General features: G+C 45.8%; 1 protein-coding gene across 6 annotated transcripts in view; it reads left to right on the top strand.

The window, feature by feature from the left end:
• Positions 1-18528, top strand: part of rgs3a (regulator of G protein signaling 3a) — a 191626-nt gene that overhangs the window by 54452 nt on the left and 118646 nt on the right. For 5 of the 6 annotated variants that reach the window (XM_055659929.1, XM_055659931.1, XM_055659928.1 and 2 more), the window contains 6 exons: positions 1084-1174; positions 1784-1851; positions 9512-9593; positions 12785-12890; positions 15866-16202; positions 17458-17497. In XM_055659929.1, the coding sequence (XP_055515904.1) occupies positions 1084-1174; positions 1784-1851; positions 9512-9593; positions 12785-12890; positions 15866-16202; positions 17458-17497 (724 nt within the window). Of the gene's footprint in view, positions 1-1083; positions 1175-1783; positions 1852-6471; positions 7201-9511; positions 9594-12784; positions 12891-15865; positions 16203-17457; positions 17498-18528 lie in introns of those variants that run through there. The other variant, XM_055659932.1, reaches the window with a different exon arrangement.

Below are 18528 nucleotides of genomic sequence, written 5' to 3'. Positions count from 1 at the left end.
CGCGGAAACAAGCCCTTCGGCCCCACTCGTCCATGCCAACCAGGTTGCTTAACTGAGCTGGCCCTACTTGCCTACGCTTGGCCCCATATCCTTCCAAATCTTTCCTGTCCATGCATGGGAAATTTGCAGGCAAAAAGTAATTGAGTTTATACAGCCCTTATCGGGAACCAAGGTCATGCCAGATATAACAGGAGGAAACAATTTATTTGCATTCAGCAAATTCCCACCAAGAGGTGGAGATGATGCCTGTAATAGTCTGCTTGTGGCCCCTGTTCTTTCAAGATAGCAGCTGTGAGGTTTTCACATCATCCTGGGAAAATTGATAGAGCCCCAGTGTAGCGTTTCATGCAGGCAACCAGCAACGAAACCGGAGCACCCACAGTAGATGAAACCCACGTGGTGACAGGGAGAACGTGCAAACTCCACACAGACAGCACCCATGGTCAAGATCGAATCCGGGCCTTGGGTGCTGTGACTTTGTTCACTTAACTAATTTTCAACATAAAAAGAGATGGCACCTTGTCTACTGACAGTTGCCATCATTTCCTGTCCGTATTTTAAGTAAATAAATAAATAGTTGTGTGGGTTTTGCGTCATCTTCTAACTTGAGAAAAAAGATATACTGGATTACTCAAGAAAAAATTCTACCATAACTAATTTCACCATTGTTTTAAGTTGCACGATTGTGCATGTGAACCTTACATGTTTGTTTAGTTTAGAGATACAGCTCGGAAACAGGCCCTTCCGCCCACCTAGTCTGTGCCGACCGTGATCCCTACACACATGCACTATCCTACACACGCTAGGGACATTTTACAATTTTACCATAGCCAATTAACCTACAAACCTTTGTGGCTTTGGAGTGTGGGAGGAAACCGAAGATCTCGGACAAAACCCACGCGGTCATGGGGAGAACGTACAAACTCCGTACAGACAGCACCTATAGTCGGGATCGAGCGCGGGTCTCTTGCGCTGCATTCGCTGTAAAGCAGCAACTCTACCGCTGCGCCACCGTGCCGCACCAGTTCTGCCATTTGGACTGTTTCTTGATTTAAAAATAAATTTTTTTTTAACAACTTTCAGGAGATCAATGGTTGGTACTATCTGCTTGGAGAGGATCTAGGAAGAACTAAGCACTTGAAGGTCGCCACACGTCGCCTTAAACCCACCCAAGGTATGGATTATGAAGCAGTTCACACTGCTCCTTAATGTCAGGTGTGAATGTATTCTTTAAACTAAAGCTTCTGTATTAGGGTGGAGTCGCGCGAGATTGCAGATGCTGGAATCTTGAGCCAACTTGAAACGCTGTCTTGTTCATTTACCTCCACAGGTGCTGCTTGCCCCATTGAGTTCCTCCAGCACACTTGATTGCTTTCGATATTGGAATACCAGTTGCCCTTTTTTCTTTAAACCACCCATTCCTCTAGTTTCCCTCTCCCTCGACTCACATTCCGAAGAAGGTTCTTGACCCGAAATGTCACCTATTCCTCTTCTCCTGAGATGCTGCCTGACCCGCTGTGTTACTCCAGCATTTCACACCCCATTCTTGCTAAGCACTCTTTCACTTCACTCTACCTCTGCTAGTTGTTCTGCTGTTCCACTTCAGATTGCATTACAGTCTTGCACATGCTGTGGTTTTGCAGGCGTGCTGTTTATTTGCTGTATTTATCACGACCATGTAGACTGTGTTTACTCTGAGCTTCATGTGAATGAGAAATTCCCTGCACCCTGACGTACGTTACATAAACTAATCACAATCTGAAATTGTGTTTGTGTCTTTAAGGTCCTGCCATGAAGAATTCTCTGGCAGAAAATGAGAATCGAGGCACTGAAGATATGCTGCAATTGAAAGTAAGCTTGGTGAAATGTTGCGGTCGTTTTGCTTGCTGCGAATAATATGTATTTATCTTATAATTTTCAGGGTTTCTACGTGTAATTATGTTGTTATTATGAGCAAGTCTCCCTTCATGGATTAGAAATTGTAATATCTAAATTCCTGACAGTGCTGCATAGTTGCACAGTGGTAGAGTTGCTGCCTTAAGAGCCTGTCCCACTTTCGTGACCTTTACAGGCGACTGCTGGCACCCGTGATAGGTCGCCGAAATCTTCAACATGTTGAAAATTCAGCGGCGACCAGAAAGACGCTGCGACTCTTCGGAGACCTCTCACGACCGTACATGCGACCCCCCTGGCGACATGTCGCGGGTGACCTCTCACGGGCATAATGAGCTTCTCACGACCGTGATCATCATCTCACGATAATCCTGTGCTGTACTGTTCTCGGCTCAGTTTGTTTCCTGGTTCCAAAATTGGCCAGTGGTGGGAAACACAGGATGGTTTTGTGACAGAAATGCTGTTACTATAGGGGTGGAGTCCTCCGTATTCAGCTGCTTGCTTTTTGTAATTTATATCAATGATTGAGACTTGAATGTTGGGAGTGCGACAAGGAAGTGTCCCTGTGGTCAACAGCAAGGACAAACAGAGTCTGGCCATTTGGATAGAAAAGTAGCAAATAGAATTAAACCCAAATAAATGTGAATTAATTCATTTGGGGAGTCGCAACAAGTATAGAAATGGACAATAATATTGCATATTCAGTGTATGGAGGAACATGGGGACCTTGCAATCTATCTTGGATTAGTACGGGTGTCGGGTTATGGGGAGAAGGCAGGAGACTGGGGTTGGGCGGGAGAGAGATCAGCCATGATTGAATGGCGGAGTAATAAATAAAGTTGTATCGTATCAAGTAGACAGACTTGAAGGGCTGAATGGCCTAATTCTGCACCTATCACTTATGAAGCGCACAGATTGTTGAAGGTAGCAGGACAGGTCAGGAGAGGGTTAATAAAAGGTACAGGGTTTGCTTCCTTTTATTAGCTGAGGCATCAAGACAAGAGGAAGGAAGTTAGACTGGAGTTGGCTCTGTTCGTAAAGCCGCACCTTGAGTTCTTGACGTCTCATTACTGACAAGATGTGACTGGATCGGATGAAGAGGAGACCATGAGCCTGTGCCAGGACTGGGAAATGATAGCGATGAAGAAAGATGGGGTAATGTGAGGCACTTTCTTCAGAAGAGGCTGAGGAAAGACTTCAGTGAGATGCATACAATTATGAGGGTCTTAACGATACGATACGATACAATACGAAACGATACAACTTTATCCCAGGAGGGAAATTGATCTGCCAACAGTCATAAAAGCACAAGATCCATGAAAAGATTAAAGTGATGAGTGGAAAGGATTGGGGATGTGCAAAGATTTCGGGGGGGGGGGGGGGAGAGCCCCGGGGCGGCCATTTACCGTAAATCTCTGAGGGGAGGGGAGTCGGTCTGCCCCATGGCAGAAGGGGGAGGAGTTGTACAGCTTGGTAGCCACAGGGAAGAAGGATCTCCTGTGGCGTTCTGTGCTGCATCTTGGTGAGACCAGTCTGTTGCTGAAGTGTGTGGAGCAGGCTTTTTGTACACAGTGGTGGGTGCCTGAAATATACACTGCCTGCGATGGTGGGGGAGGTAGATACGATTGTGCAGTAAAGAGTCTTTCAATGAGGCCACACGGATAAACGTGGAGAGATATGGATCATGTCAGGACTGAGGAGATCTGTTTAACTTGGCATCATATTTGGCACGGACATGTGGGTCAAAGGGCATGTAGTGTACTGGTCCATGCTCTATGATTGGACAGTCATACAGCATGTATGAGTACAGGCCCAAAGGCCCAACTTGCCCACACCGACCAACGTGTCCCATCTACGATAGTCCCATCTGCCTCTGTTTGGCCCGTATCCCTCTAAATCTTGTCCTATCCATGTACCTGTCCAATTAATTCTTAAACATCGCAATAGTCACTGCCTCAACTACCTCCTCCGTAGCTCGCTTTCAAATGGAATAACCAATGTCATGTGTTTTATGTGATTCTTTCCTTTGCCATTGTCCACCCATTTAGATTTACAATTGAGGGAACAAATTGGATTGGTAATGCTTCAGGTCAGGAGCCTTCTTCAGACTGAATAAAGATCCTGACCCCAAGCGACTATCCATTCTCTCCGCAGATGCTGCCAGACACATTAGGAACACAAAGTTATGTTAGTCTCTCTGGTCAATGATTCAACGGTGCTTTATTGTCACATGTGGGAATGCACAGTGAAACTCTCTACTTGCATGCAGTTCAGTAAAGTATTGCCACACATAAACATAATCCCCGATTAGTAAAGTATACGGAAATAGTCCACTGATGCACGTGGCGCCATGTTCACCATTAAAGCGTGGACATTAAAGGTAGCGCTTAATGGCACTGGGCCTGTAGTCGCTGGAGTTTAGAAGAATGAGGGGGGACCTCGTTGAAATATACACAATAGTGAAAGGCTTGGATTGAATGGATGTGGAGTGGATGTTTCCACTAGTGGGAGAGTCTAGGACTCAAGGTCCTAGTTCTGTGTAGCCTCAGAATTAAAGGACGTTCCTTTAGAGGTTGAAGATGAGGAGATGAGGTTGAATTTCTTTAGTCAGAGGGTGGTGAATCTGTTGAATTCTATGCCACAAAATGCTGTGGCGGCCAAGTCAGTGGATATATTTATGGCAGAGATAGATAGATTCTTGATTAGTACGGGTGCCAGAGGTTATAGGGAGAAGGCAGGAGAATGGGTTTAGGAGGGAGAGATATGGGCCTGTCCCACTTAGGTGATTTTTCAGCAGACTACTGGTGACTCAAGTTGCCGGCAGTCGCTTGCAAAACCGGGCACTGGAATGGCGACTGTCAGAGTGGATCACACACACAAACACATCGCAAAGGTGGGAGCCTGGACAAGTGGGGGGAGCGCTGTCTGAAATTCACATGGTGCAAGGCCAAGGTGATACAGACACACATACAGGTGATGCAGGAAGGTTGGCGCTGTAATTAAGACAGCTAAAGCACAGTGTACGGTAAGCCCTTTAAAAGAGAGGGGGGGGGGGGACAGAAGGGGGGGAGAAGGGGGGGGAGAAGGAGTGGAGACAACTTTTAAGAAGCCAGACAACTTTTAAGAAGCCAGAGATCCACGGCTGTGAAGTTCAGTGGACATTTAACATTACCGGTCGGATATCCTTGGTTCTGAAAACTACTGCTTATGTTTTTTTTCTCCAATGAGCCAATGAAAATGACCAGTCAGCAAAGGCGATTAATTAAAGCTACCTCAATTAAAACTACCTCAATTACCTACAACGACCTGGCGACCCGACTACAACTGCACCCACGACTACAGGATTGGCGATTTTCTCCATGACGATCAATTTTTGGTTGCTGAACATTTTTCATCATGTTGAAAAATATGTGGCGACCATACTGAGGCAGCGACTAGTTCCCAGAGTCTCCTGCACTTGCCTAAAACATCACCTAAGTGGATCAGGCCCTTTAGATCAGCCATGATTGAATGGCGGAGTCGACTTAATGGGCCGAATGGCCTAATTCTACTCCTATCTCTTAAGATCTTTTGACTTGAGAGTGGAAGGTGATACCAGGAAAGTAGGTGAACCCTTGTGGAGGGGGCACAGGAATGCACAAGACCCTCTGGCTCACAGCCGCCTCTCTTCCCTGGCAGCCTGGTGCAGCCCGTGACTGGCTGCCATGGCATTTGTTTCGTTAAAGGCTGACTATCATGTTTTGACAACTGTACAGATGAGCAGTGGAAACTGCGCTACAGCGAGCAGCTCCTGTTGTGATCCGCAGCTTGCGATAGAAAGCTTTAAACCAACTACTTAGCTGGTTTAGTTGCGTCGCTAGAGATTATTAACCCTGGTTCTCGGGTCATGATGGCAGTACACCGGAAATGGTGCATTTAATTTTCTCGGCACTAAGGAGACTGCACTACTTGCGTAAATATGCAGCTTAAAATAATGATCTTATAATGATTTCCATGTTTTCATTTGAAATGCTTCAGCTTCACGCTGGAGTTGGGAAATGCTGTATTGCGTAAATACTAAACAGCCCATTTTATGAAAGGTTCCCAATTTTTTTTTAAATTAAAGATTGTTATACCAAAGAAATGTTTTGCTTATGATTTATGTGTGAGACAAAGATAGGAAATAATAAAGTAAACATTGTATTTGAAATAGGAAGCTTGATTTAACGGTGTTTACGCTCTGTCCCTGTATAAGGATTAAACTTTCTTGTGCAACCCTCTATGTTTGGGTTTTTATAATATTCACATTGGGGAATTTTATGGTATTAATCATAGTAATTATTGTTCAAAGGAGTATTGTCGACATCCCTTCCCACCAAGTAGTGTGACTGTGCGTTTGGCCTTTCCCTGCCTGAATCATGATTGCATTAATCATGAAACGAGGTTGAGACACAATGAGGAGCAAAACTGATTTAAAAAAAAAAAAATTTTCAATGCGTTGGAGTTTGAAATCTTTTAAAAGGAGTTGCTTCAGCTTAATGCATCTTAATCCACTGACGTGCAAACCCTGCTAACTATCGGGGGTGAAGTTGTTGCAAGTCCATAATTGATATTCACGTAACCCTAGACAGGCACAAAATGCTGGAGTAACTCAGCGGGACAGGCAGCATCCCTGGAGAGAAAGAATGGGTGACGTTTCGGGTCGAGACCCTTCTTCAGACTTAGGCTTTTTAGCGTAACCCTAGTTACCTTGTCACTGCTGGTGGGTGAATTATTTTCCCCTGCATTATTAGGATTCATGTAATAAACATTTTCTCATCAACATGTAAACAAAAGAAGGCAACAATAGATAAGGAGGAACCAATGGAATACCAAGCACTTTACGGGAACCAATTTGATATAAGACTAAGTCTGGTTGTGGCTGAGTGAAATTTTCAGGAAGCCTTCAGGCTTATCGTGCAGACCATGGCTTGGGAGGTGAAAGGTTGCTTCCTGCTATTCTTCTCAATCTGGGTTCCCATGGGTGACTTTGCCAACAAAGTTGCTGCAGCCCTCTCTGAAACCTCTCGAGGAGCACCACACCACTTTGGGAGAGGCGCTCGTTGTACATGTGCGGCGTTTCATAGAGAATGCTAAGTGCGCCTTCGGTCTTTGAGAAAGCCAGGACTTTCCACAAAGTGGACTGCCCTGCACAAACTGTGCTGCCCTGCAAACTGAGGTCCTTGTTGTAGAAAAGCAGCAACCACAGGGTGGAAGGATCCATCCAACTAGCGAGAGAGAGAGAGAGAAGAATTATTTTCAGCAATGCTTCAGGCAATTGGGCACCAGGTAAACTGTTTATCAACAATATATTAAATGCACGTTTTCGTAAGGAATATTGCTATTGATATTAATATTGTTAAGGAAATTTGAACAGTATGTCATCCTCCTAAATCAAGAGTGAATTTGTTTTTTTTATGGTTGTCGTTACTATTTAATTCTTTTTAGAGTCAAATTGGATGTACAGTTAACGTGCCATAAAATGAGCAAAATAGAAAGAACCTGATTATTTTTCAACGAGCTTAAATCCTGATATTTCTATTTATGTAATTTAAAGTGTTCTAGTTTGGTATTATTGCCTCTGCAATATTATTTTTTTAAATGCTGAAGGATGCATTTAATGTATTGAATATTCATAGATATAAAATATTTTTGTGAGCACGTTTTCATGCTGTACCTCTAAACTAAATGTGTGGAGATTGTGGGATTTATGTGACATCCGGAAGTTCAGATTTGTGTAGGATCAATTTGTGTAAGATGTCACCTTGGGCGGCACGGTGGCACAGCGGTAGTGCTGCAGCCGTACAACGCCTGAGACCCAGGTTCAATCCTGACCACGGGTGCTGTCTGTACAGAGTTTGTACGTTCTCTCCATGACCTGCATGGGTTTTCTCTGGGAGGTCCGGTTTCCTCCCACATTGCAAAGACGTACAGGTTTGTAGGTTCATTGGCTTGGAATAAATGTATATGTGTAAAATTGTCGCTTTGGTGTTAGAGTGCTGGTCTGTGCGGACTCGGTGGGCTGAAGGGCCTGTTTTTGCGCTGAATCTCAAAACTAAACTAAATTTAAAATGTGCGAGCGTGGTGTGTGTGCCAAGAGCAGATGTACCGTGTATGGGGAGAGGGTGTTCTTATCTCTAAACGTTGTCACCAACCTACATCAAAGCATACATGTGGTAGATGGTGTATTGTGCCAAGTTGCTTATGCTTATAGCGACGGCCTTTGTTAGAAACCAGTCCCATTCATGGACTCAGCCGAAGGGAGGAGAACTAAATCCAGGGAGGCTATTTTCAACATTTACATTGTGACAGAGGTAGCGTTAGGAGTTGAAAGAGGGGCACCAGGTCGAGCTGCTGCCTTACAGCACCAGAGACCCAGGTTCGATCCTGACTACGGGTGCTGTCTGTGCGGAGTTTGTACGTTCTCCCTGTGACTTGCGTGGGTTTTCTCCGAGATCTTCGGTTTCCTCCCACACATCCAAAGTCGTACAGGTTTGCAGGTTGATTGGCTCCAGTAGAAATTGTAAATTGTCCCGAGTGTGTGTAGGTAAGCGTTGGTGTGCGGGGGGGGGGGGGGGGGGTTGCAGGTCGGCGCAGACTCGATGGGCTGAAGGGCCTGTTTTGAGGCTATATCTCTAAACTAAACTAAGATCAAATGCATAGGAAAGAACTGCAGATGCTGGTTTAAACAGAGGATAGACACAAAAAACTGGAGTAACTCAGCGGGACAGGCAGTATCTCTGGAGAAAATGAATGGGTGACGTTTCGGGACGAGACCCTTCTTCAAACTAAGATTAATGTGGGCTTATCCTTCCTCATACAATGTAGATGATTTTTGGATATACATGGAATTCAAATGATGGAGTGAGGACCTCAATATATTCTCCACTTTGTATCTTCCCCATTGCTCTACCTATTGTACTTGAGTTTGATTTGATTATATTTATGTAGAGCATTATCTGATTTGATTGGAAAACATGAAAAACATTGTTTTCCAATCAATGTTGAAAACCCAATACGTGGTACGTAACAATAATAACATGAAACCTACAATGAACCCTCTGTTTCAGATGGCACATTTCTATGTCCTTCAGCTTCTGGCCAGAAAATAAATCCAGATCCATTTTCCATTCAACATCACCCAAGTTATATCAGAATATTGGAAACTACCGCAGACTAAAATATTCTTGCATTTAGACTTTAGAGATACAGCGGGGACTCGGGCCTTCAGCCCACCGAGTCCATGCCAACCAGCGATCACCCTGTACACCAGCACTATCCTACACACAAGGGGTAACTTACAATATATGGAAGCCAATTAACGTACAAAACCTGTACATCTTTGGAGTGTGGGAGCAAACTGGAGAAAACCCACGTGATCACAGGGAGAAGGTACAAACTCTGTACGGACAGCACCCGCAGTCAGGATCGAACCTGGGTCTCAGGCGCTGGTAGGCAGTAACTCTACCGTTGCACCACTGTGCCAGTGTGTTTATTGATAATGTTGTAGTTAGGCTAGTGAGAGAGTTCATGTGAGTTATACTGTTCCTGAGCAGGTCCTGAGGATGAGTGTGATTTGTTTTATCGTGCTGTGTTTCAGGTCACCATCCCGCGAGGCAGAGACGGCTTTGGCTTCACGATCTGCTGCGACGCTCCTGTTCGTGTACAGGCTGTGGACCCAGGCAAGACATTCCTTGTTCACTGGTCGTTTTGGCGTCTCCACTTGCTCGTTCGCCTGAATAAGCTGTGGGGACTCTGATTTCAAAGTTGCACTTCCAGCCAAAGATTGGCACAAGGTTGTGCTGGAGTAACTCAGCAGGACAGGCAGCATCGCTGGAGTAACTCAGCGGGACGCTGGAGTAACTCAGCGGGACGGGCAGCATCGCTGGAGAATTGGAATAGGTGACGTTTCTGGGTCGAGATCTTTTTGCAGACCTTTCTGGTGTTCCTCATTGTGTTTGGAGCATCATCACAACAACATTGGTCATTCCAGGAAGTCACATCTTCAGCTTTCCAGGGAAGCTGGACAATACCAATACAAGGGTCTCGAACCGAAACGTCACCCATTCCTTCTCTCCCGAAATGCTGCCTGTTCAGCTGAGTTACTCCTGCTTTTTGTGTCTATCTTACATTTAACCTGGGCACGGTCACTGGACCTTTTATGAGTCTGAAGAAGCATCCCAACCCGAAACGTCACCCATTCCTTCTCTCAGGAGATGCTGCCTGTCCCGCTGAGTTACTCCAGCACTTTGTGTCTATCTTCGGTATAAACCAGCATCTGCAGTTCCTTGTTTCTACATCTTGCATTTTCAGCCGTTGTTTTATATCTTTCAATTCAAATAGAAATATTTTGTGTTTTAGAACATAGAACAGTATAGCATGGGAACAGGCCCTTTGGCCCACATTGTCTATGGTGTACATGTTGCTAAATTAAATAATCTCTTCTGTCCGCAAGTGATCCATATTCCTCCCTGACCTGCATATTCATGTGTTAATGCAAAAGCCTCTTAAACACCACTGTCATAACTGCCTCCAGTGTTCCAGGAACCTACCACCCTCTTTTATCTGGAGAAACTCAGCGGGTGAGGCAGCATCTATGGAGTGAAGGAATAGGTGACGTTTCGGGTTGAGACCCTTCTTCAGACTGATGACTGTGAAATAATTTGAAATGTACCGATGTAAAATAATCGCGGCAGTACTTGTAAATAAAAATGGAAGATGTCGTAAATCAGGGCAAGGAGCAGGTGGAGAGAGAAATAGAGTTTCTCGTTTCAGGAAGTGACCTTTTGTCAAAACTAGGAAAAGTTAGAGATTCATTTAGTTTTAGTTTTCAGAGAAAGGTGGATATAGAAAAAATAAAAGGGAAGATCTCCGATGGTTTGGAGACCATGAGACATTTAACGACAGAAGTGATGGTGATCCCACTTGAAAAGAAGGTAATAAATACTCGGGGATAAGAAAAGGTATGTCCGATGCAGAGGTAGAAATGAAAGGAATGAATTCTGAAATTGCAGCTGTAAAAACAAATACAAGCCAGGAATGGTTGTCATAAGCCTTGAAGAATCACACAGCTTGGAAACGTCCTCCGACCCAACCTGATCCCATCAATGCCAGTTCCACCTTTTAAATCCTGTTATAGTGCCTGCCTCAACTACCTCCTGTGGCAGCTGGTTCCGGATGTGCATCACCTGCTGAAATGTATCCAAATGTCTTTTGAATGTTGTAATTGTCTCGTTGCCAATTCTGCCCTTGTCACCTTGTCGTGGTGGAGAAGCTTGTGTGGTCCTGAGATCCTGATAGCGATGCTGTCTGGAGCTGTGCTCCTGGCGGGGCCACCCATGGCGGTAAGGTCGAGGGGGAGGACTCTGACAAAGAGCAATCCAACCAAGACCTCAACGGTGGAACAGGCGGAGGATGATGGCTGACCTTAGTGGAGCGTCACAACGGCTGGGAAGGTGGATGAAGGTTGCAGCAGAAAAGGGTCTCCGGTCGTCTTGGACTCCATGCCACTGGATCCTGACCCAGATCTGTCAAGGACCTTGTGGTGGCTGTCTGTGCACCAGTCTCCCCTCGTTAAACAAAGTCACGCACAAGTGTCCTCCAACCCTGGAGACACCCATGGTTGGCCATCACTGAGGGGGACCTAAGAAGAAGAAGACCCATACTGCCCAATCTCTCTAGATATCTGGAACACTAGAGGAGCAGTGAGGTAGAACGGAGCCTGGAGAGTGATAGGTGGATAACATGGTCAAAGAGCAGGCGAGTAGCAGGAATCTCAGAAGGGGAGGAGTGAGAGAGGGTCCCACAGGACTCCCAACTGAGTGTTCGAGAACTCCACACTGCTCTCTGTATCCTGAGCCAGGGGTAACCTCATCCTAGCATCCGGCTTTCAATGACAGTCAGAACTTTGTGCATTTCAAAGAGATGAGTTCAGTAAACTAGAGATACAGCATGGAAACAGGCCCTTCGGCCCACAGAGTCCGCACCGATCAGCGATCGTCACACTATCCTTCACACCAGGACAATTTGTAATTACACCCAGCAAATTAGCCTACAATCCTCTACATCTATGGAGCGTGGGAGGAAACTGGAGTACCTGGGGAAACCCCACGCAGGTCATGGGGAGGACGTACACACTCGGTATAGACATCACCCGTGGTCAGGATCGAACCTGAGCCTCTATCGCTGTAAGGTAGCAACTCTACCACTGCGCCACTGTGCAGCCCTTAAATCTCCTCTCATTCATCTCAACTCCCATGAGTTCAAGCTTGGTCTCTCCTCCTGTGATAGTCCTGCCATTCCAGGATTCGGTCAGGTAGACCTTTATTTCACTTTGTGGTAAATTTAACTTCTGTAGGTCAGGGGAGAAAACTACACAACATTCCATGTGCGGTCTCACAAGGCCAGTCCATGGAGTCCTTGCTCCTGACTCTATGCTGCCTATCTAGGTTTAGGTTTAGTATTGTCACGTGCTGAGGTACAGTTGAAAAGCTTTGCAGTGCATGCTATCTAAGTAAGGAAGTGATAGGAGTAGAATTAGGCCATTCGGCCCATCACGTCCACTCTGCCATTGAATCATAGCTGATCTATCTCTACCACCTAACCCCATTCTACTGCCTTCTCCCCATAACCCCTGACACATGTACTAACCAAGAATCTATCTGTCTTTGCCTTAAAAATATCCATTGACTTGGGCTCCACAGCCTTCTAAACAGATCAGATATACACACCATATGGTACCACGGTATGAACATTGCATTCTCTAATTTTAGGTAACTTTATCTTTCAGCTAAAAGAACGTTGAAATTTGTGTTTAGAATGTGCATGCACATAATGTTGATTGATTGATCAGCGTAACGTTGTGTGTTCTCAGGTGGCCCAGCGGACCAGTCTGGTCTACAGTCCTTGGACACTCTGCTGCAGCTGAATGGGCAACAAGTGGAGCAATGGAAGTGTGTGGAGCTGGCGCATGCAATAAGGTAACGCTAAACACAGTACAAATGGCCAATTTCATTCGATCAGCACCAACACAGGCCCTTCGACCCAACTCGTCCATGGTGACCAAGAAACCACAGTTAATGCGGTTCCATTTGCCCACACCTGACCCAAATCTTTCTAAACCTTTCCTATCCATGTGCTTATCCAAGTGTAGAGTCATAGAGCGACACAAACAGGCCGCATTGTGCGTACGTACGACCAAGCTGGCCTTTAAACTCTTCCAGTCCATTTAAAATAAATGTTGTGGTAGTACCAGCCTCAACTACCTCATCTGGAAGCTCGTTCCATATACTCTCCACCCTCAGAGTGAAACAGTTGCCCCTCAGGTTCCCGTTCAATCAGGAGCAAATCTAACGAATAGGGCGGTTTTGTTGCACAGTAGGGCAGTTTTTTGTTTCATTGTCTTGTATTATTTATGTATCATGTATGTTTGTGTGTGTGTGTGTGTGTGTGTGCGTGAGTGTGTGTCTACATGCTTATGATTCTGCTGCAGTCTAGATTTTAATTATACCTGTACCTCAGCATACTTGTGCCGATGACAATAAAGTGGACTGGACTGCAATGAGGGCTGCATCCATGCCTGACTCACAATGAGCTGACAGCAGCAATCTTCCCCCGCCCCTGGGAACATCCAGAGCCGTACAGTTGCAGCCTTACAGCGCCAGTGACCTGGGTTTGATCCTGACCTCGGGTGCTGTCTGTACAGAGTTCATACCTTCTCCCTGTGACCGTGTGTGTTTATTCCGGGTGTTCTGGTTTCCTCCCACACTCCAAAGCCGTGCAGACTTGTAGGTTAATTGGCTGCTGTAATTTGTAAATTGTCCCCAGTGTGTGTAAGGTATGGAATTATCGCTGGTCGGCACGGACTCGGTGGGCCGAAGGGCCTGTTTCCACGCTGTATCTTTAAAGTCTGACAGTCTAGTTCACTGAGCTCGATTATGGAACTTCTTGCAATGAATACCACACTACAGTGCTCATTTTTTATTCTGTTGAGAACTTCCAAAAAGTAATCCATGAAATCAGTTTTAATCTCCTTTAATGTGATGTGACCGCAATTCACTGGTAACATTTATTCACTGTTGTCGTGTTGGGAATGTTGCTGCATGTTGTGTTGGTTTTGTTATGCTACTCATTGCTAATTCCCACTTTACCACTTAGTCCCCCATTTTACACGTCTTACAAATGCCTGGTACTTTCGATCACTATTCTCTTTCCCTTCTTTGCACTTTGTTATCCACAGTTATCTCACTAGAGTTGGTCTTATATTATTCAGGCTTGTGCATTTTAAATGTGTATTTCTAAACCTTGGTATACACACATGCTGCGTAGTTTGTGGTCAGTGCCTTCAGGTAGTGTGTTTATTTGGCTTTATGTATGATTTAATGTTTTCGTGAATTTATCATACGAAGATCTGATGATTATTTTAAGGATCAAGTGTCGGGTGGCACAGTGAGTAGACTACTGACTCACAGTGCCAGCGACCCGGGTTCGATCCTGACCTCGGGTGCTGTTTGTGTGTGGAGTTTGCACGTTCTCCCTGTGACCGGGTGAATTTCCTCCGGGTGCTCCGATTTCCTCCCATCATCCCAAAGACGTGCAGATTTCTAGGTTAATTGGCCTCTGTAAATTGCCCCCAGTGTGTGGGGAGTAGATGAGAAAGTGGGATAATACGGAACTAGCGCGAATAGGTGATCGGCATGGACTCAGCGAGCCGCAGGGCCGGTCTCCATGCTGTATCTGTAAACAAAGTACTACAATGGAGAAAGCTACGTATATTTTGCACTCTGTGCGCTTGCTCTATCTACTGTGCTTGAGTTTGACTTCATTGTATTTATGAACGGTATTATCTGATCTGTATGGATAGCGGGCAAAACAAAGCTTTTCTCTGTACCTCAGTACACGTGACTGTAACAAACCTAAACCTATTAATCTAAACATATTATGCATAAATTATATGTAAATTCCACGTTAAATTGTAAAAGAGAGAAATGTGCGAAAAAAGCAAGACATTGGTCATTCATCATTGTTGAAAACATTAGCGATGCAATGGTGCTGGTTTCCGACAGGAACGGTGACAGATGCACCACACTTCCCTGTCCTCAAGTTCCTGCGGACTTACGCCACTGGAAGTATAGGATTTTGGTGTGTGTGCTTTATCATCGTTCCTTACAGTGCTATGTATGACAGTGATCGCAACTTCTACTGAAGAGTGGATGACCGTTGGCTCGCTAGAAGCTCATCTGCTCTTTGACTGGTCTTGTTTTAGGTCCCGCTGGGGGTCCACAGCCCCCTCCTCACCAATGAAGTAGAGGGTAGCTCAGGACTGCTCTTTAGTTGATGATGGGATGGTTCAGTTGTCTGATGACATAATTTAAGGCAGCATGGTGGCGTAACAGTAGAGTTGCGCCTTACAGCACCAGAGACCTGGGTTCGATCCTGACTATGAGTGCTGTGTGTTTGCAGTTCTCCCTGTGACCGTGTGGGTTTTCATCGGGTGCCCCGGTTTCCTCCCACATCCCAACAACATGCAGGTTTGTAGGTTAATTTTACAAAGATTGTAAAATTGTCCCTGGTGTGTAGGATAGTACTAGTTAGTGTACGAGGTGATTGCTGGTCGGCATGGACTCAGTGGGCCGAAGGGCCTGTTTCCACACTGTATCTCTAAACTAAACTGAACCAAACATAAATTACACACAAAATTGTAAAACAAAAAAAGAATGAATGGATGAATGCACAACAAAACAAGACATTGGTACAAAACATAAATAGAAAAATAAACAAGGCCATGGTAATGCTTTTCTGTTCCATAGTTGGGGTTGTGCAGTTTGGACAATGGTGAGATGAGTGTATTCAACATCTCAATAGCCTTGACCAGGCCACTGAGACCTGCTCCCACATGCCCTTTAAGCAGGGTCAGGTACTTACTTTAAATGCTACACCATTTGTCTCTTTGCAGAAATTGCCACAGTCAGATTATTGTTCTGATCTGGCGGCTGGTTCCCCGCTGGAAACCCAGCTTCGAGCGCTCGATTCGAAGACCCTCCAGCAAGTCGAGTCAGGATTGGCAGTCCCCGCCCCACAAGCGGGAGAAGAACTGCAGTAACCCGGCGGGATTCCAGGAGCACCGGGAGAGTTGCCATGTCGTGTACGACGGTACGGACGGAGTGGTACTGAACAGCTGGGAGCGGCGGGAGCAGTTCGACAAGTGCCTGCTGAATGGAGGCTTGGTACCCAACACTACAGCCGAGGGGGACAACGTTCTCATTCTCTCCCCAATAAAGCACGGCACCCAGGTACGCAGCTAGTGTGCGGGAAGGAACTGCAGATCCTGGTTTACACCGAAGATAGACACACGATGCTGGAGTAACTCAGCGGGACAGGCAGCATCTCTGGAGAGAAGGAATGGGTGACGTTTCTGGTCGAGACCCTTCTTCAGACCTTGTGGGGGCTCATCGATATCTGTGATATTGGAATCTTTGCAAAACAAAGAAACATCGCCTGTCCATGTTCTCCAGAGAAGGAGGCACAAGGAACTGAAGATGCTAGTTTACAAAAAAAAGACACAATGCTGGAGTAACTGAGCGGGTCAGGCAGCATCTCTGGAGAGGAGAACATGGACAGGTGACATTTGGGATTGGGACTTTGAAGGGTTCTGACCACAAACGTCACCTATCCATGTTCTCCAGAGATGCTGCCTGACCCGCTGAGTTACTCCTCAGCATAGTGTCTTTATTTTACTATTAGATTGTGGTTATATTCCAGAATATAACCACACTTAGATGAGCAGTGGCTGCCGACCAGTTTCATGGAAATGTAATCATGTTACCATGAGTGAGACATTGGGAGAGGTGAATCTAGATTCATACAGCACGGAAACAGGCCCTTCGGCCGAACTCATCCATGCCGACCAAGATGTCCCGTCTAAGCTAGATCCATTTTCCCACATTTTGCCCATGTCCCTCTAAACATTTCCTATCCATGTACCCGTCCAAATGTATTTTAAATGCCGTTCTAGTACCTGCCTCAACTACCTCCTCTGGCAGCTCGTTCCATACACCCTCCTCCCTCTGAGCTAAAAGGTTCCTATTAAATCTTTTCCCCTCTCGCCTTAAACCTATGTCCTCTGGTTCTTGATTCTGCTACTCATTCTGCGTGCCTCGCACATGTACACCTTGCCATATCTTGGCGCCATTTACAAAAGAAAAAGTCCACACTGGCTGCACTGGCGCGGTTCCCGATCCAGGTCAGCCCCAGGTTGCTACAGGGCCTCCTCTGTCGCCCTCGACTAGCTCGGCCTACCAACCAACATCCCTCTCCTCGCCTCTGTGTCCCGGGAGCTCCTTGCACTTGTTGTCCTGACCGACAGTACTGGTGATTGACCCACTGTCCAGCCGCCCGGCCTGCAGTAGGAATTGGCCAGAGTTGGCTTTATCTTCCCTTTCTGTCAGTCGCTCCATTCCCAGAGGCTCGTGTCCTATTGAATGTTTACTGAGTCACATCATCAATGTAAAATCCACTCATTCGTCTCCCAATTCTGTTAACTTTCAGATTCTGAGGCCAATACCGCAAGATAACCATATCATTTATGGTAAGTGCTTCATATTAGTTATTAATGTTATCCTGATCTGCAATAGTTTCTTGTACCGCCCATTAGAATGTATCGGAAGCTTTGGACACACGGATCACTTCGGTTTGAAAGTCTTTGAGTTTGTTCACCCCTCCCCAGGCACTTTCCCCGGCAATGGCAGAAGATTTCACTTTATTTAGTTTATTGTCATGTGTACCGAGGTACAGTGAAAAGCTTTTTTGTCGCACGCTATTCAGTCAGAGGAAAGACTGTGTATGATTACAATCTAGCCATCCACAGTGTACAGATACAGGATAAAGGAAAAAACTTTTTAGTGCAAGATAAAGTCCAGTAAAGCCCAATTAAAGATAATCCGATGGTCTCCAATGAGGTAGATGGGAGGTCAGGATCTCTCCCTAGTTGGTGATAGGACGGTTCAGCAGCCTGATAACTGCTGGGTAGATACTGTCCCTGTGTGTTTTCGCACTTCTGTACCTCGTGCCTGATGGGAGAGGGGAGAAGAGGGAGTGGCTGGGGTGAGAGTCGCCCTTGATTATGCTTGATGTGAAAACTGTCCCTGCACCTCCTGCCTCACTTCCATTTAGGGATCTGAGCAGCCCATCCAGGTGAGACAGAGGTTCAGATACACCCCCTCCAACATTGTCTGCTGCATTTGGTGCAAGGGTTATGGGGGGGAAAGCAGGAAAATGGGATTAGGAGGCATAGATCAGCCATGATTGAATGGCAGAGTAGACTCGATGGGCCGAATGGCCTAATTCTACTCCGATAACTTGTGAAATTGTGAGAGACCAAACTTCACCAAACACTCCAAGACCTGCTGGATCTTCTGGTTCCTAACCATTTTGACTCCCCTTCCCATTCCCATACTGACCTTTCTGTCCTGGGCCTCCTCCATTGCCAGAGTGAGGACACATGCAAAATGGAGGAACAACACCTCATATTCTGCTAGGGTAGCTTACAACCCAATACTATGAACAAGGTGCAAGGAGATGCTAGTTTACTAAAAAAAGACACAAAACGCCGGAGTAACT

Source organism: Leucoraja erinacea, chromosome 31, assembly GCF_028641065.1.
Source record: "Leucoraja erinacea ecotype New England chromosome 31, Leri_hhj_1, whole genome shotgun sequence".
NCBI classification, from domain to species: domain Eukaryota; kingdom Metazoa; phylum Chordata; class Chondrichthyes; order Rajiformes; family Rajidae; genus Leucoraja; species Leucoraja erinaceus.
Note: the sequence above shows the minus strand (reverse complement) of the source record. Positions and strands in the feature narration are given on the sequence as shown.